We start from the raw sequence: 19191 nt of genomic DNA, 5'->3' as shown, positions 1-19191 counted from the left end.
GGTGGGGGGGGTCATATAGGGGCTGGGGGGTCATATAGGGGTTGGGGGGGTCCTATAGGGGGTGGGGGGGTCCTATAGGGGCTGGGGGGGGTCATATAGGGGATGGGGGGGGTTATAAGGGGATGGGGGGGGGTTATGGGGACTGGAGGGGGAGATTATAGGGGATGGGGGCGTCATATAGGGGTTGGGGGGGTCCTATAGGGGATGGGGGGTTCCTATAGGGGCTGGGGGGGGTCATATAGGGGGTTGGGGGGGTCCTATAAGGGATGGGGGGGTCCTATAGGGGGTGGGGGGTCCTTTAGGGGTTGGGGGGGCCCTATAGGGGTCTCTATAGGGGCCGGGGGGGTCGTATAGGAGTCCTATAGGGGCTGGGGGGGGCTATAGGGGTCCCTATAGGGGCCGGGGGGGGGTCCTATAGGGGATGGGGGGGTTCTATAGGGGTTGGGAGGGGTCCTATAAGGGATGGGGGGGTCATATAGAGGTTGGGGGGGTCCTATAGGGGGTGGGGGGGTCCTTTAGGGGTTGGGGGGGTCCTATAGGGGTCTCTATAGGGGCCGGGGGGAGTCCTATAGGGGTTGGGGGGGGTCCTATAGGGGATGGGGGGGTCCTATAGGGGTTGGGGGGGTGCTATAGGGGGTGGGGGGGTTCTATAGGGGATGGGGGGGTTATAGGGGTTGGGGGGGTCCTATAGGGTATGGGGGGGTCCTATAGGGGATGGGGGGGGGGTATAAGGGGATGGGGGGGGTTATGGGGACTGGAGGGGGGGATTATAGGGGATGGGGGGGTCATATAGGGGGTGGGGGGGTCCTATAGGGGTCCCTATAGGGGCCGGGGGGGTCGTTTAGGGACTGGGGGGACACTATAGGGGCAGGGGGAGGGGGTTATAGGGACCGGAGGGGGGATTATAGGGGCTGGGGGGTCCTATAGGGGCGGGAGGGGGGCTATATGGGTCTGGGGGGAGGGGCTATTGCGGCCGGGGGGGGCACTATAGGGGCAGGGGGAGGGGGTTATAGGGGTCGGAGGGGTCAGCACCCATAGGTGCCCCCCCTTTTTTGGGCCCCCACCCTGACCCCAAGGCACGGAAGGGACCGGGACCGGGGCGTCCCCGGGTCCCACCCCGGCTTAACCGAGCCCCGTGACTCAGCCCCACAGGGCCAGCGCCTCCCAGTTGGCAACTGGGATGGACTGGGAGGGGACGGGGGGGGCACTGGGGGTGCCCACGGGGACCCCCAAATCATGGGGGGGACCCCAAATGGGGCTGGGACCCCTCTAGGGTTGGGTGGGGACCCCAATATGGGGTGAAGACCCCTATAGGGTTGGGTGGGAGACCCCAATATGGGGCAAGGACCCCTATAGGGTTGGGTGGGAGACCCCAATATGGGGCAGGGACCCCAATAGGGTTGGGTAGGAGACCTGATATAGGGCACTGACCCCTATAGGGTTGGGTGGGAAACCCCAATATAGGGTAGGGACCCCTATAGGGTTGGGTTTGAGACCCCCTTGTTGGGCAATGACCCCAAAATCATGGCTAGTGATGGGTGGGAGACCCCAATATGGGGCCTGGACCCCTATAGGGTTGGGTGGGCGACCCCAATATGGGGTGAAGATCCCTATAAGGTTGGGTTGGAGACCCCAATATGGTACAGGGTTGGGTGGGAGACCCCAATATGGGGCCTGGACCCCTATAGGGTTGGGTGGGAGACCCCAATATAGGGCTGGGACCCCTATAGGGTTGGGTGGGAGACCCCAATATGGGGTGAAGACCCCTATAGGGTTGGGTGGGAGACCCCAATATAGGGCTGGGACCCCTATAGAGTTGGGTGGGAGAACCCATATGGTGCTGGGACCCCCATAGAGATGGGTAGGAGACCCCCTTGTTGGGCAACGACCCCAAAATCATGGGTGCTGATGGGTGGGAGACCCCTATATAGGGCTGGGACCCCTATAGGGTTGGGTGGGAGACCCCAATATGGGGTGAAGACCCCTATAGGGTTGGGTGGGAGACCCCAATATGGGACAGGGTTGGGTGGGAGACCCCAATATTGGGCCTGGACCCCTATAGGGTTGGATGGGAGACCCCAATACGGGGCAGGGACCCCAAAAGGGTTGGGTTAGAGACCCCCTTGTTGGGCAACGACCCCAAAATCATGAGTGCTGATGGGTGGGGGACCCCAGTATGGGGCAGAGACCTCTATAGGGTTGGGTAGAAGACCCCCAATATGGGACAGGGATGGGTGGGAGACTCCCATATGGGGCCAAGGCCTCTATGGGGATAAGTTGGAGACCCCCTTGTTGGGCAATGACCCCAAAATCATGGGTGCTGATGGGTAGAAGACCCCTATATAGGGCAGGGACCCCTATAGGGTTGGATGGGAGACCCCAATACGGGGTGAAGACCCCAATAGGGTTGGGTGGAAGACCCTAATATGGGACGAGGACCCCAAAAGGGTTGGGTTAGAGACCCCCTTGTTGGGCAATGACCCCAAAATCTTGGGTGGGAGACCCCTCTATGAGGCCGGGACCCTTATAGGGTTGGGTGGTAGACCCCAATATGGCGCCGGGACCCCCATAGGGATGGTTGGGACCCCAAACCTTGTAGGGTCATGACCCCCAACTTTGGACCCATGACCCCCAACCAACCTTGACACGATTCCCGCTCGGGGCCACGTCACCCCCGGGCCTTGCCCTGCCCCAAAAATTGCCCCATCGCGGGCGGGTGGCGCCCCCCCGGCGGGGCGAATCCTTCCGTCGCGCCCCGCGGGGCCGGGATAAAAGCTCCGGGGCGCCGGAGACGCCGAGAAGGAAGATGAGAAGCTGCAGGTGAGCCGGGACGGGGAAATTTGGGGTCCCCCATACCCCTAGGGGCAAATTTTGGGGTTGATTTTGCCCCCAGGGGTGGCTTTCAGGGTCTTCTTTTGCCCCCAAGTGCAGGTTCAGGGGATTTTTTTGCCCCCTTGGGGTAGATTTGGGGTCTTCATTTGCCCCAAGAAGAGATTCAGGGTCTCCTTTTGCCCCTAGGGGCAAATTTTAGGGTTGATTTTGCCCTCAGGGGTGGCTTTCAGAGTCTTCTTTTGCCCCCAGGGGCAGGTTCGGGGGATTGGGGTAGGTCTTGGGTCTTCTTTTGCCCCCAGGGAGAAATTTGAGGGTTGATTTTGCCCCCAGGGGTGGCTTACAGGGTCTTATTTTGCCCCCAGGGGCAGGTTCAGGGGATATTATTTGCCCATTTGGGGTAGATTTGGGGTCTTCTTTTGTCCCTAGGGAGAAATCTGGGGTCTTCTTTTGCCCCAAGAAGAGATTCAGGGTCTCCTTTTGCCCCTAGGGGCAAATTTGGGGGTTGATTTTGCCCCCGGGGGTGAATTTCAGGGTCTTCTTTTGCCCCCAGAAGCAGGTTCAGGGGATTTTTTTTGCCCCCTTGGGGTAGATTTGGGGTCTTCTTTTGCCCCAAGAAGAGATTCAGTGTCTCCTTTTGCCCCTAGGGGCAAATTTGGGGTTGATTTTGCCCCCAGGGGTGGCTTTCAGGGTCTACTTTTGCCCCCAGAGGCAGGTTCAGAAGCTTTATTTTGCCCACTTGGGGTAGATTTGGGGTCTTCTTTTGCCCCAAGAAGAGATTCAGGGTCTCCTTTTGCCCCTAGGGGCAAATTTGGGGGTTGATTTTGCCCCCAGGGGTGGCTTTCAGGGTCTACTTTTGCCCCCAGGGGCAGGTTCAGGGGATTGGGGTAGATCTTGGGTCTTCTTTTGCCCCCAGAGCATATTTGGGGTCTCTTTTTGCCCCCACGGATAAATTTTGGGGTTGATTTTGCCCCCAGGGTGGATTTCAGAGTCTTATGCCCCCCAGGGGCAGGTTCAGGGGATATTATTTGCCCATTTGGGGTAGATTTGGGGTCTTCATTTGTCCCTAGGGAGAAATCTGGGGTCTTCATTTGCCCCAGGAAGAGATTTGGTGTCTCCTTTTGCCCCTAGGGGCAAATTTTAGGGTTGATTTTGCCCCTTGGTGTGGCTTTCAGGGTCTTATTTTGCCCCCAAGTGCAGGTTCAGAGGCTTTTTTGCCCCCTTGGGGTAGATTTGGGGTCCTTTTTTGCCCCTAAGGACAAATCTGAGGTCTCCTTTTACCCCTGGGGGCAAATCATGGGTCTCTTTTTCCCCCCAGGGGCAAACTTGGGGTCTCCTTTTGCCCCCAGAGGCAACTTTTAGGGTCTTCTTTTGCCCCTAGGGGCAGGTTCAGGTTCAGTTTGTTTTTTTTTTGCCTTTTTGGGGAAGATTTGGGATCTTCTTTTGCCCCCCCAAGGACAGATTCAGTGTCCCCTTTTGCCCCTGGGGCAAATCAGGGTTGTCTTCCCCCCCCCAGGGGCAAATTTGGGGTCTCCTTTTGCCCCCAAGGACAACTTTTAGGATCTTTTTTTTGCCCCCAGGTGCAGCTTCAGGGGGTTTTTTAGCCCTCTGGGGCAGATTTGGGTCTTCTTTTGCCCCCAGGGACAGACTCAGGGTCATTTTTGCCCCCCCTGAGAGCAAACTCAGTGCCTCAGTTTCCCCTTTGGGGCAAAACTGGGGTTTTTCCTTGCCCTGGGGGCCAATTTTAGGACCCCCCCATCCTCGGTCACAACCCCTTTGTAGCCATTCCGTGACCCCATTTACCCTAAGGGGCAGATCCTTTCCCTTAATTACCCCCCCCTAGGGGCAAATCCCAGCCCCTTTTTGCCCCCGGGGGCAGCTCAGGACCCCCAATTTGCCCCCCCTTTTCTCCCCAGGATGCTGTCCCCACTCCCAGCCCTGCTGCTACTGGTGGCACTGGTGCTCCCCACCAAAGGTGAGCCCCAACACGCGTGTGCAAAGGGGGGGCACCTCTCCAACACACGCATGTGCAAGGGGGGGGCACCTCTCCAAAACGCGTGTGCAAGGGGGGGGCACCTCTCCAACACGTGTGTGCAAGGTGGGGGGGCACACATATTTGGGGAAGGGGTCAGAGGGTGGTTTTGGGGCAGGATCCTGGGGGTCCCAGGCGTGACTTGCACACGCGTGTGCCCCCCCCCTCCCCGGCAGCCAACACCAACAGCACGCGGGTGATCGGGGGGCGCCCCTGCACCCCCAGGAGCCAGCCCTGGCAAGTGGCCCTCTTCAAGGACCTGCGGCTGCGCTGCGGTGGGACCCTCGTCCACCCCCGCTGGGTGCTCAGCGCCGCCCACTGCTACGCCCAAGGGTGAGCTGTGGGGGGAAAATTTGGGGAGGGGGTCTCCGGGGGGAACCCCTTCCACCACCCCCATGGGACCCGGACCCCCCCCGGTGCTCCTTTCTTCTGTCTTTCTGCCCCTTTTCTTGGTGATGCTGCTTTTCAGCTTAGCTCTGCCTGATTTTACCCTTAACACTGCCCCTTTTCTATGTATTTCTGCCTTTTTCACCTTCATTCTGCCCCTTTTCTTTATATTTCTGCCATTTTCACCTTAACTGTGCCCCTTTTCTGTGTTTCTGCTCTTTTACCCTTAACTGTGCCCCTTTTCTACATATTTCTGCCCTTTTACCTTAATTCTGCCCCATTTCTTTATATTTCTGCTATTTTCACCTTAACTCTGTCCCTTTTCTGTGTTTCTGCTGTTTTACCCTTAACTGTGCCTCTTTTCTACGTATTTCTGCATTTTTCACCTTAACTGTGCCCCTTTTCTATGTATTTTTGCCCTTTTCACCTTAACTCTGCCCCATTTCTACATATTTCTGCCTTTTTCACCTTAACTCTGCCCCTTTTATGTATTTCTACACTTTTACCCTTAACTCTGCCCTTTTTCTACATATTTCTGCATTTTTCACCTTAACTGTGCCCCTTTTCTCTGTATTTCTACTCTTTTCACCTTAATTCTGCCCCATTTCTACATATTTCTGCCTTTTTCACCTTAACTCTGCCCCTTTTATGTATTTCTACACTTTTACCCTTAACTCTGCCCCTTTTCTATGTATTTCTGCATTTTTCACCTTAACTCTGTCTCTTTTCTATGTATTTCTACTCTTTTACCCTTAACTCTGCCCCTTTTATGTATTTCTACTCTTTTACCCTTAACTCTGCCCCTTTTCTACACATTTCTACACTTTTCACCTTAATTCTGTCCCTTTTCTGTGTATTTCTACTCTTTTACCCTTAACTCTGCCCCTTCTCTACATATTTCTGCTCTTTTACCCTTAACTCTGCCCCTTTTCTACATATTTCTGCCCTTTTCACCTTAACTCTGACCATTTTCTATGTATTTCTCCGCTTTTACCGTTAACTCTGCTATTTTCTATCTATTTCTGCCCCTTTTCACCTTAACTCTGCCCCCAATCACCTTAACACTACCCCTTTTCTATTTTTCTGCTCTTTTAAGCCAAATTCTGCCCCCTTTTCACCTTAACTCTGCCCCCATTCACCTTAACACTGCCCCTTTTATATATTTTTGCTCTTTTAGCCCAAATTCTGCCCCCTTTTCTCCTTAACTCTCCCCCACATCCTTCCCCCTTCACCCTGCCCTTCCCCATCCCTCATCCCACCCCCTGCCCCCTTCACCCTGCCCTTCCCACCCCACCGAAACCCCCCCCCAGCCCCTCCAACCCCCCAAATTCTCCCACCCCAGGCCGATGATGGTGCGTTTGGGCGAGTACGACCTGGGGCGCCTGGATGGGACGGAGCAATTTCGGCTGGTGAACCGCCTCGTCCGCCACCCCAGATACAACCACACCGCCAAGGAGCACGACCTGATGCTGGTTCAACTGCGCCGGCCGGCGAATTTGGGCCCCGCCGTGCGGGTCCTGCCCCTGGGCACCCGTTGCCCCGCGGCCGGCACCCCCTGCCTCGTTTCGGGCTGGGGAACCACGACCAGCCCCCAGGGTATGAAGCCAAACCAAAGGGGTCGGGGCCCAAAGTGGTGGTTGGGGCCTAAAATGGTGGGAGAGACCATGGGGATGGGGTTCTTTGTGGTTGCATGTCAATGGGTTGACCCCAAAGGAGGAGATTTGGGCCCAAAATAGAGGGGGAGGCCATGGTGATGGAGGTTATTGTAGCATCAAGTCAATGGGTCGACCCCAAAGAAGGAAATTTGGGCCCAAAATACAGTTGTAGGCCATGGTGATGGAGGTCATTGTGGTTGTATGTCGTTGGGTTGACCCTAAAGTGAAGGATCTGGGCCCAAAGTGGAGGGGGAGACTATGGTGATGGTGACCTTTGTGGTTACATGTCAATGGGTTGACCCCAAAGTAGGAGATCTGGGCCCAAAATGGTGGGAGAGCCCATGGGGAGGGGTTCTTTGTGGTTGTGTGTCGTTGGGTTGACCCTAAAGTTGAGGATCTGGGCTCAAAGTGGAGGGGGAGACTATGGTGATGGTGGTCTTTGTAGCATCATGTCAATGGGTTGACCCCAAAGGTGGAGATCTGGGCCCAAAATGGTGGGAGAGCCCATGGGGATGGGGTTCTTTGTGGTTGTGTGTCAATGGGTTGACCCCAAAGGAGGAGATTTGGGCCCAAAATAGAGGGGGAGGCCATGGTGATGGAGTTCATTGTGGTTGCGTGTCAATGGGTTGACCCCAAAGGAGGAGATCTGGGCCCAAAATGGTGGGAGAATCCATAGGGATTGGGTTCTTTGTGGTTGTGTGTCGTTGGGTTGACCCTAAAGTTGAGGATCTGGGCCCAAAGTGGAGGGGGAGACTATGGTGATGGTGGTCTATGTGGTGTCATGTCAATGGATTGACCCCAAAGTAGGAGACCTGGGCCCAAAATAGAGGGGGAGGCCATGGTGATGGAGGTCATTGAGGTGACATGTCAATGGGTTGACCTCAAATTGGGGTATTTGTGCCCAAAAAGGAGGGGGAGGCAATAATAATGGCAATTTTTGTAGCGTCGTCAATGGACTGACCCCAAAGTATGGCCCCAGAGTGGGGGGATTTGAGCCCAAAATGGAGAGGGATGCCATGATGTGGGGCTGTTGGGAGTGGTCTGGCCCCAAAGTGGTGGGATTTGAGCCCAAAATGAAGGGGGAGGCCATGGGAATGGCAGCCTCAATGGTGGTGTGTCAATAGGAAGACCCCAAAATTAGGGGGTGGAGCCCCAAATGAAGCCAGGTTGGAGAAATATAGTAGTGGGTTGACCTAAAAATGAGAATTTTGGGGGTTTGGGGACCGATCTGGGAATGTTTCGGCAAGATCGGGTCTTTGGGGTGTATAATTTGGGGGATATTCATGACAATATGGGATTTGGGGGAGATTATAGGGGCTTTAGGAGAAAGATTTGGGGATTTAGGGGGGGGAATTTTGGAGTTTTGGGGTTTGGTTGGGGGGTCAGGGTGCAATCTGTGGGTTTGGGGTTTCTTGGGAGGGATCTGGGGCTTGAGGGGCAACCTTGGGTTTGGGGAGAAATATGGGGATTTCTTTTTTAAGGGTTGATTTTTTTGTTTCTAAGGGTTGATTTGTTTGTTTTAAGGGTTGATTTTGTTTTTAAAGGTTGATTTTTTTTTAAGGGTTGATTTGTTGTTTTTTTAAGTGTTGATTTTATTTGTTCTTAAAGGTTGATTTTGTTTTTTTTTTTAGGGTTGATTTTTTTTAAGGGTTGATTTTGTTTGTTTTTAAAGGTTGATTTGTTTTTTTTTTAAGGGTTGTTTTTTTTAAGTGTTGATTTTGTTTGTTTTTAAGGGTTGATTTTGTTTTTTTAAGGGTTGATTTTGTTTTTTTAAGGGTTGATTTCTTGTTTTTTTATGGGTTGTTTTTGTTTGTTTTTAGGGGTTGATTTTGTTTTTTTTAAAGGTTGATTTGTTGTTTTTTTTTTAAGTGTTGATTTTTTTTAAGGGTTGATTTTGTTTTTAAGGGTTGATTTTGTTTTTTTAAGGGTTGATTTCTTGTTTTTTTTTTTAAAGGGTTGATGTTTTTTTAAGGGTTGATTTTTTTAATCAAATTAAAAAAATAAGTTTTTTTTTTTTTTTAAGTAATTATTTTTTTTAAGCATTGATTTGAGTTTTTAAGGGTAGATTTTGGGTTTTTCGGAGCGAACTGGGGATTCGGGGCGGGAGCTGTGCGACGCGAGGGCGTTGGTGGGGCGGCGGGCTGTTTTGGGTGAATTTGGGGCTGTTTTGGGCAGCGTCCTTCCCCAGGATCCTGCATTGTGCCAACGTGACGGTGCAGCCCGAGGCGACGTGCCGGCGGGCGTACCCCCGCCTCTACACCCCCAATATGCTCTGCGCGGGGGGCATCGGCCCCGAGGGGGAGCCTGCCGACTCCTGCCAGGTGAGTACTGGGGGCAACTGGGAGCACTGGGAGCAACTGGGGGCACTGGGAGCAACTGGGGACACTGGGGGAATTGGGAATGCTGGGGGAGCTAGGGGGAAGTGGGAGCACTGGGGGCAACTGGGAGCACTGGGGGAAACTGGGGGTATTGGGAGAGCTGGGGGAGCTGGGGGGAAGTGGGAGCACTGGGAACTGGGGAGGTGAAGGGCACTGGGGGCAACTGGGAAAACTGGGGACACTGGGAGTGTTGGGGGAGCTGGGGACAACTGGGAGCACTGGGGGCAACTGGGAGCACTGGGAGCAACTGGGGGCACTGGGGGTATTGGGAGTGCTGGGGGAGCTGGGGGGAAGTGGGAGCACTGGGAATTGGGGAGGTGAAGGGCACTGGGGACAACTGGGAGAACTGGGGACACTGGGAGTGTTGTGGGCTCTGGGGGCAACTGGGGGCTTGGGGAATTGGGAGAGCTGGTGGAACAGGGGTGAAGTGGGAGCACTGGGGGCAACTGGGAGCACTGGGGGAAACTGGGGGTATTGGGAGAGCTGGGGGAGCTGGGGGGAAGCGGGAGCACTGGGGGCAACTGGGAGCACTGGGGGAAACTGGGGGCAACTGGGAGCTCTGGGGGCAACTGGGAGTACTGGGGGCAGCTGGGAATGCTGGTGGAGCAGGGGAGAAGTGGGAGCACTGGGGGCAACTGGGGACACTGGGGGTATAGGGAGTGCTGGGGGAGCTAGGGGGAAGTGGGAGCACTGGGGGCAACTGGGAGCAAATGGGGACACTGGGGGTTTTGGGAGTGCTGGGGGAGCTGGGGGAAAGTGGGAGCACTGGGAATTGGGGAGGTGAAGGGCACTGGGGACAACTGGGAGAACTGGGGACACTGGGAGTGTTGTGGGCTCTGGGGGCAACTGGGGGCTTGGGGAATTGGGAGAGCTGGTGGAACAGGGGTGAAATGGGAGCACTGGGGGCAACTGGGAGCACTGGGGGAAACTGGGGGTATTGGGAGAGCTGGGGGAGCGGGGGGGAAGTGGGAGCACTGGGAACTGGGGAGGTGAAGGGCACTGGGGGCAACTGGGAGAACTGGGGACACTGGGAGTGTTGGGGGAGCTGGGGGGAAGTGGGAGCACTGAAGGCAACTGGGAGAACTGGGGGCAACTGGGGGCACTGGGGGTATTGGGAGTGCTGGGGAAAGTGGGAGCACTGGAAATTGGGGAGGTGAAGGGCACTGGGGGCAACTGGGAGAACTGGGATCATTGGGATGTAGGGGACACTGGGGCCAATTGGAAGCACTGGGTCAACTGGGAGAACTGGGAGCACTGGGGAGGACTGGGATGTGGAGGGGGTTCCAGTTGTGGGGGAGTCTTTGGAAGGTTTTTTGGGGGGGGTGAGGGGTCCGTGCCATACTGGGAGGGAGCCCAACTGGTCCCAGTGCCCCCCAGTAGCCACCAACCTTCCCTTTGCTTGGTCCTTTGGGGTGGTTGGAGGGGGAATTAAGGGGGTTTGGGGGGGGGTGTATGGAGGGGACGGGCCCCCACCCCTGTCCCCGTTCCCCCAGGGGGATTCGGGGAGCCCCCTGGTCTGCGGGGGGCAGCTGGGGGGCATCGTCTCGTGGGGCCCCTCCATCTGCAGCGACCCCCAGCGCCCCGGGGTCTACGTCAACGTCTGCCGCTACGTCCCGTGGATCCGCAGCGTCCTACAGCAAAATTAGGAACCATCAAGCCCCCCCACCCCAATAATCCCCCCCCCCAGACCCTTAATAAAATCCTTTCTGGCCAAGCAAAGCCGGCGCTGGGCTCGTCTTGTGTTTTTTGGGGGGGCCCCAAAGGGGTTGGGGGTGGTTTGGGGGATGGATGTGGCTGTGTTGTGGTTTTTTTTTGGGGGGGGGGGTCAGGCTTGGAAATCACACGAGGGGCAGAGTTAAGGGGTGAATATGGGGGGGGCAGAGTTAATAATATCTCTATTTTGGGGGGCAGAGTTGAGGATATCTCAATTTTGGGGGGGCAGAATTAAGGATATCAGTACTGGGGGGGCAAAGTAAAGGATATCTCCATTTTGGGGGGGCAAAATTAAGGATTGCTTCATTTTGGGGGGCAGAGTTAAGGATATCTCCATTTTGGGGGGTTAGAATTAAGGATATCTCAGTTTTGGGGGGCAAAAATATGGGTATCTCCATGATATGTTGGGGAAAAGTTAATGATATCTCCATTTTGGGGAGGCAGAATTAAGAATATCTCAATTTTTGGGGGGCAGAATTAAGGATATCTATCCCCCCCAATTAATCTCTACCTCCCCCAATTAATCTCTACCCCCCTAATTTATCTCTATCCCCCCCAATTAATCTCCCTCACCCCAAACTTAATCTCTATCCCCCCCAATTAATTTCCCTCACCCCAAAATTAATCTCTACCTCTCCAATTAATTTCTGCCCCCTCAATTAATCTCTACCCCCCCAATTAATCTCTATAGCCCCAACTAATCTCTACCTCCCCCAATTAATCTTTACTCCCCCCAATTAATCTCTACCTCCCCCAATTAATCTCTATCCCCCCAAAAGTAATCTCTACCTCCCCCAATTAATCTCTACCCCCCCTCAATTAATCTCTATCCCCCCAATTAATCTCTACTTCTCCAATTAATTTCTATCTCCCCCAATTAATCTCTACCTCCCCCAATTAATCTCTACCCCCCCCAATTAATCTCAAACCCCTCAATTAATCTCTACATACCCTCAAATAATCTCTACCCCCTCAATTAATCTCTACATCCCCCAATTAATCTCTGCCCCCCCCAATTAATCTCACTTCCCCCATGGGGGCGAGGGCCGCCTCGGCCTCCCTGGTGCGGGGCACTGTGGGAGCTCCGTGCAGGCCGGGACAGCCCAGGTTAATTAGAGCCGAGTAATTACAACCCTGCCGACTTGCCTGGAGCCCAATTAGCACCCGAGCTCATTAGGGGCCCCTTGACAAGCCTGGAGCCGGTTGGGCAACGAGGCGCCCAGGGCAAGTCGAGACGGTCCAAGAGGGCTGAGTCAGCCCAGCCCAGCCCAGTCCGGCCCAGTGACGGGGCAGGGTTAAACTGGGATTTCCAGAGAACTGGAAGGACCCGCTCGGGCCGAGAGCGGGGCCGCGGCGGCGGCTCCCTGCCCCCGAGGTGTCGCGGGGCCTGGGCGGCTCCCCAGGGTCCGCTGGGGTTGGACTGGGAGCAACTGGGAGCAACTGGGAGGCCCCGTGTGGAGGAAGGGGAGGAGATGCGGGCGCGTTTCCTCCTCCTCTGGAGGGAGGGAGGGAAATGGGGGTGTCCCTTGGTGTGTGTCCCCCGTGTCACCTCAACCCTGGTGTGGGGTCACCACCTCCCCATGGCCTTGGGGACCGGGTGGAGACCCCCGTGGGGTCTGCCCCGAGGGGTGGACAACAACGAAGGCAAGGAAGAAATTGGAGATAATGAGGAAAATTCAGGAAAAAAAAAAAAAAAAAAAGAAAAGAAAAAAAAAAAAGAAAAAAAAGAAAAAAAAAAGAAAAAAAAAAGGAAGAGGGAAAACACAGAAAATGGGACCAAAAAAAAAAAAAAAAAAAAAGATGAAGCCACGTCTTGATGGTGCTCAACCACCCTTGGCCAACCCCAAGCTGAGGAGACACCTTTGAGGGTTGACCTGCTGGAGGTGGAACCCGGCACGTTCTCAAAGTGCCTTCTCCATCCCTGGATCCATCAAGGAGATGTTTTTGGGGGCCAACTTCTCCATCTCTGGATCCCACTTCCATCAGGATGTTTTTGGGGGCCAACCCCTTCAGAAACGACGTCCTGGTGCATCTTCAACCATCCTCATCCAACCCTGGATGAAGCAAGGAGATGTTCTGAGGTCCAACCCCACCTGAGATGCGCCCTCTTGACCGTCCTCATCCATCCCAAGGTCCCGTGCCCAGTGACAAGCCACCTTTGGGGTTTGATCCCATCAGAGCCACGTGTCGATGTCTTCTCCTCCAAATTCTTCGAGCCCTGGGTCTTCCACCCAACGTGGAGCAACGTTTTGCAGATGGAGCCACGGGAGATGTGTCCTGGTGCAACTCTCAACCAACCTCATCCAACCACCCAAGGAAGAGATGCGTTTTGGGATCCTGATGTCCTCTTGATGATTATTCTCCAGCCCTAGGTCCCACACCCAACGAGGAGACACGTTTTGGGGTTGACTTCACCGGAGACTCGTCCTGGTGTCCTCTCAACCATCTTTGTCCAAGTGGAGATCCTGTGTCTAATGAAGAGCCATTTTTGGGGGGTTTCAGCCCAGAAGAGGTGCATTTTGGGGCCTACTCCTCCTCCACCTCCTCAACCATCCTCCTCCACCTCCTCAACCATCTTAACCACCCTTCTCCAACCTCAGTGTCCAACGAGGAGATGTGTTTTAGGGTTGACATCACCGGACACGTGTCCTGGTGCCCCCTCAACCAATTTGAGGTCCCGTGACCACATTTTAGGAGCCACATTTTGGGTTTGAACCCAGCAGAGCTGCATCTTGGGGGACTTCTCAACCATCCTCCTCCATCCTCAGCGTCCAATGAGGAGACGTGTTTTAGGGTTGACATCACTGGACACGTGTCCTGGTGTCCTCTCAACCATTTACGTCCAACTTGAGGTCCTGTGGCCAATTAGGAGCCACATTTTTGGGTTTCAGCCCGGAAGAGCCGCATCTTGGAGCCTTCTCAACCAAACCTCGGCGCCCAACGAGGACCCACAATTTGGGGGTTGACATCACCGGACACGTCTCCTGGTGCCCTCTCAACCCACTCGAGGTCCCGTGGCCGATCAGGAGCCACATTTTGGGTTTGAACCCAACAGAGCCGCATCGCGGGGGCCTCCTCCACCATCCCCATCCCAACCCGGAGCCCCCGACCCATCGGGGTTGCCTCCTGGGGTCACCCCACGGCGTGGGCTTCCCGGAGCCGGGCGGAAAGGTGCCACGGCCGTGGCCGGATTAGAGGCGAAGGCGGAGGAAGCCGTTTCCTCCTCCGGCCCCAGATAAAAACCCGGGGCTGGCGGTGGCAGGAGGAAGACGCGCCCGCGGCCGCGGCGCTTCACCAGCTCGGGTGGAGCCTCCCCTCCCCGTGGCCGCGCGGCCTCACGCCAGCCCCCGGTAGGAACGTGGGGCCCCAGGGTCGGGGTGGGGACATTGGGAGGGGGTGGGGGGTCCCTGGTGTGCCCCGGGGGGGGGAGAAAATTGGGGCGGCTCCTGTCCTTCCCTCGCATCTCTCCTCCCTCCTCCTGCCCTCCATCTCGTCCTTCTTGTCTTCCCTCGTCCTTCCCTCCCTCCCCCTTTCCTATCCTCCAGGCCTCCTGTGCTCCTTTTCCTTTCTCCCTTCCTCCTTTCTCTCCCCCTTTCTGTCCTCCCTTCCCCTTTCTGTCCTCCCTTCTCCTTTTTGTCCTCCCTTCCCCTTTCTGTCCTCCCTTACTCCTTTCTGTCCTCCCTTCCCCTTTCTGTCCTCCCTTACTCCTTTCTGTCCTCCCTTCCCCTTTCTGTCTTCCCTTCCCCTTTCTATCCTCCCTTCCCCTTTCTGTCTTCCTTTCCTCCTTTCTGTCCTCCATTTCATTTTTTTGTCCTCCCTTCCTCCTTTCTGTCCTTATTCCTTTTTGTCCTCCCTTCCCCTTTTTGTCCTCCCTTCCCATTTTGTCCTCCCTTCCCCTTTTGTCCTCCCTTCCCCTTTTTGTCCTCCCTTCCCATTTTGTCCTCGCTTCCCCTTTTTGTCCTCCCTTCCCCTTTTTGTCCTCTTTCTGTCCTCTCTTCCCCTTTCTGTCCTCCCTTCAATTTCCTGTCCTTCCTTCAATTTTCTGTCCTCTCTTCCTCCTCTCTGTCCTCCCTTCCTCCTTTTCACCCTCCCTTCCATTTTCGGTCCTCCCTTCCTCCTTTTCGTCCTCCCTTCCTCCTTTTCGTCCTCCCTTCCTCCTTTCTGCCCTTCCTCCTTTTCATCCTCCCTTCCTCCTTTTTGTCCTTCCTCCTCTTCATCCTCCCTTCCTTCTTTCTGCCCTCCTGTCCTCCCTTTCTCATCCTCCCTCCTTATCCTCATTTGCCTCCTGTCATTTCCTTCCCGTAACCTTCCCCCTTCCTCCTCCTCCTCCCATTCCCATTCCCTTCCCCTTCCCCTCCTTCCCCAGTGCCCCACGTCCTCACCCCGACCCCCACCCCGACCCGCACCCCACCAGGGCCCACCCAGGGTCAGAGCCACCCCCTCGCTGTCTCCCCACAGCTCCTGGCCCTCCGGTATGAAGGTCCTGGTGGTGATGCTCCTGGTGCTGGTGACCGCAGGTAGGAGAGGTCCTGGGGGTCCTGCATCTGCCCCAGGGATTCTGTGCCCACCCGTGGGACCCTCGTGTTCACTTTGGACGTCCCATGTCCACCCGTGGGATCCCCAGGTCCACTTTGGGTATCCCACGTCCACTTGTGGGACCCCCACGTCCACCTTTATTTCCCCATATCCCCCCATGGGACCCCCATGTCCACTTTTTTTTCCCCGTGTCCACCCATAGGACCCCCAAGTCCACTTTTATTTCCCCACGTCCACCCATGGGACCCCCAGGTCCACTTTGGATGTCCTTTGTCCACTTGTGGAACCCCTATGTTGACCTTCATTTCCCCATGTCCACCCGTGGGACCCCCATGTCCACCCGTGGGACCCCCACGTCCGCTTTGGATGTCCCATGTCCACCCCTGGGTCCCCCATGTCCACCTTTATTTCCCCACATCCACCCATGGGACCCCCACTGGTTGCCCCACATTCACTCATGGGACACCTACGTCCACCTTGGCTGCCCCATGTCCACCCATGGGACCCCCACATCTACCCCAGACCCTCCTCATCTACCCCAGGTCCCGTGTCCACCTATGAGACCACCCCATGCACCCTGGGACCCCTTGTCCACCTTGGGTGCCCCCCAACTACCCCACGTCCACCTTGGTTGCCCCACATCTGCCTCAGGGGGCCACCAGGTGCCCCAAGATGCCCCCCACCATCCACCCCGGAGACCCCCAACTATCTCAGGTGCCCCTTGTCCACCCCGTGGCCCCTTCCAGGCTGGGTTGGCCTCGACCACCATCGATTCACCTCCTTGGTCGTGGCTCAGGGGACGTGTGGCAGTGGGGAGGGTCCCAACCCACCCGTGCCCCGTGGCCCTGGGTCCCAGGCTGCCCACGACCCCTCTGCCACGTCCTTCTGTCCCCCACAGCCTCGAGGAACGTCCTGTGGGTGCTCGAGGGGACCTCCTGCGACCTGCCCTGGCAGGCTGCCCTCTTCAAAGGGGACAAGTTCATCTGCGGGGGGACGCTGGTGGCCAGGAACTGGGTGCTGACGGCCGCCCACTGCCACGTCCCGGGGTAGGAGGACTTGGGGGAGCAACGCCTTGGGGGGGCTGGGGGCGATGGGCTCAGGAATTAGCTAGGGGTCAACCAGTACCTGGGGTCTTTGTGGCCAAGCAGGCTGGGGGGGGTTGATGGCATCTCAGCGGGTTTCGGTCTACCTATTTTGGGGCTACTGTACCCTTAACTCCGCCCTTTTCTTCCCCATTTGTACAAATACCCTTAATTCTGCTCATTCTTGAGCTGCAGTACCCTTAACTCCACCCTTTTCTTCCCCATTTGTACAAATAACCTTAATTCTGCTCATTCTTGAGCTTCAGTACTCTTAACTCCACCCGTTTCCTCCCCATTTGTACAAATACCCTTAATTTTGACCATTTTGAGCTGAGTACTCTTAACTCTGCCCTTTTCCTCCCCGTTTTTACAAATAACCTCAACTCTGCCCGTTTTTGAGCTGCAATACCCTTAACTCTGCCTTTTTCCTCCCCATTTGTACAAATACCCTTAATTTTGACCATTTTGAGCTGTGAGTACCCTTAACTCTGCCCTGTTTTGTCCCCATTTGTGCAAATAACCTTAACTCTGCCCATTCTTGACCTGCGAATACCCTTAACTCCACCCGTTTCCTCCCTATTTGTACAAATAACATGAACTCTGCCCGTTCTTGAGCTATGAATACCCTTAACTCTGCCCTTTTCCTCCCCATCTGTACAAATAACATTAATTCTGCCCGTTTTCTGCGCATGTGTAGCTTCAGCTGTTTCTTTTTATTATTTTATTTTATTTTATTTTATTTTATTTTATTTTATTTTATTTTATTTTATTTTGTTTTGTTTTGTTTTGTTTTGTTTTGTTTTGTTTTGTTTTATTTTACTTTACTTTACTTTACTTTACTTTACTTTACTTTAATTTAATTTAATTTAATTTATACTTTATTTTACTTTACTTTCATTTACTTTATACTTTACTTTACTTTTCTTTACTTTATTTTTGAGGGGAGGGGGTCCATCCTCTCCACTGCTTTTTTTTCCCTGCTTATCTATGATCTTAACTCTACCCCCTTTTCCATCTGCTTATAACCCGAGCTCTGCCTCTTCAGCGATGATGTATAACCTTAACTCTGCCCCTTTTATGCCTTTATATAACCTTAACCCTGCCCTTTTTATGACTCTCTATCACCTTGTCTCTGCTTTTGCTTCTTCTGCCCTTGTCACCACCTCCTTGGACCCCAACCTCTGCCCTTGCCCCTGTTTTGTGGGGGTCCTCAGGGCCCTCCGACCGTGATGGGTTTGTCTTGACGGGTTCATCCAACCTTTGGCTCCAGCTACATCAACGTGCGGCTGGGGGGCCGGGGCCCCAAGGATCCGGGTGTCTCGGAGCAGCGGCGGCTCTCGGCCAAGGTCATCAGCTACCCGCGCTATGACCCGGCCACCAAGGACGGCGACCTGATGCTTGTCAAGCTCCTCCAACCCGTCCACATCAACGAGAGGGTGAAGCCGCTGCCGCTGGCCTCCCACTGCCCCGTGCCTGGCAAGACGTGCCAGATCTCAGGATGGGGGTCCACCACCAGCCCTGAAGGTATGAAACCAGTAGCCTAAGAGTTGGATGGCTGGGCCATCCTGATATAACCCTTGGGCATCCTTCCAAGGATGCCCACGTCACCTTGGGGTTCCTTGGACATCCTTCTCCTCCCGAGGAACCCAGGTGTCCACGTCACCTTGGGGTTCCCCTTGGTGTCCCTGAGAGAAACACGGGGACAAGCCCCAGGGCAGAGTCTGAGAGGTCAGAGCTCGGCCCCCGTGTGACTTTGTGCTCCCCGTCACCCGTAGTCACCTTCCCCGAGGACCTCCACTGCGCCAAGGTCACCATCGTCTCGGAGGAGCAGTGCCGGCGCATCTACCCCGGCTCCATCACCCCCAACATGGTGTGCGCAGGCGAACCCCGCAACCGTGCCGATTCCTGCCAGGTGGGTGCAAGTTTTGGCCACCTCGGGCCCCTCTGGTCATTTTTGGGACCCCACAACGGTGTTGGGATGAAAACGGGCACAATTCGGTACAGCCAGCAGCACCCAGAGGGGATTTGGGGGCGTGGGGTGGGAGGTGAGATGGCGTCGTGTGGGGATTGAGGAGAACATCTCCTTGGCGGGTCTTCAGTTCACTTCTTTGGAGATCCCAGGATGGCCCTAAAATGGCCCCAAATTTGGGATGATTCTATGGGGCAGGCTGTGATCCCCAGGCCCCCGGGTGCCACCCCTCTTTCCCCGGCAGGGTGACTCCGGGGGACCCCTCGTGTGCGATGGACGCCTCCAGGGCATTGTCTCCTGGGGCCCGGGCGTCTGCGGGGACCCCCAAAAACCCGGTGTCTACGTCAACCTCTGCAAATACACCCGGTGGATCCAGGAAACGATGAGAAGGAACTGAGCCCCCAGCCCATCCCCAGCTCCGATGGCCGCAGGACGGGCCCCGCAGCACCTCCTCCTCCTCCTCCTCCCCGATGAAGGTCCCCGGAGCCGGCCGGTCCGAGCACCGGGACACGCGCCCCGGGGTGGGCAGGGGCCAGCCGCGGGGCCCTGTGGAGATGTCGATGAATAAAGTTTTATGACGTGGCTTTGCGCCATGTCTTCAGCGGGTGGA

The 19191-nt window shown here is 55.4% G+C and overlaps 2 protein-coding genes across 2 annotated transcripts; both read left to right on the top strand.

The window, feature by feature from the left end:
- Nucleotides 1-2715: 2715 nt before the first annotated feature.
- LOC309889343 (kallikrein-15-like) lies at nucleotides 2716-10927 on the top strand (the record flags this gene model as incomplete). Its single annotated transcript, XM_082782117.1, has 6 exons — nucleotides 2716-2820; nucleotides 4746-4804; nucleotides 5038-5194; nucleotides 6591-6844; nucleotides 9079-9224; nucleotides 10775-10927. Exons 1-6 carry the CDS (start codon nucleotides 2807-2809, stop codon nucleotides 10925-10927), a joined length of 783 nt encoding a protein of 260 aa, XP_082638243.1. The 5' UTR covers nucleotides 2716-2806.
- Nucleotides 10928-15468: 4541 nt separating this feature from the next.
- On the top strand, nucleotides 15469-18978 carry LOC309889342 (kallikrein-8-like; the record flags this gene model as incomplete). Its single annotated transcript, XM_082782116.1, has 5 exons — nucleotides 15469-15511; nucleotides 16429-16576; nucleotides 17883-18136; nucleotides 18388-18524; nucleotides 18826-18978. 5 exons carry the CDS (start codon nucleotides 15469-15471, stop codon nucleotides 18976-18978), a joined length of 735 nt encoding a protein of 244 aa, XP_082638242.1.
- Between the last annotated feature and the right edge of the window lie 213 nt (nucleotides 18979-19191).

The sequence above is a fragment of the Aythya marila genome (assembly GCF_965140915.1).
Source record: "Aythya marila genome assembly, chromosome: 36".
NCBI classification, from domain to species: domain Eukaryota; kingdom Metazoa; phylum Chordata; class Aves; order Anseriformes; family Anatidae; genus Aythya; species Aythya marila.
The sequence above is the reverse complement of the archived record's forward strand: the minus strand, read 5'-3'. Positions and strand labels throughout refer to the sequence as shown.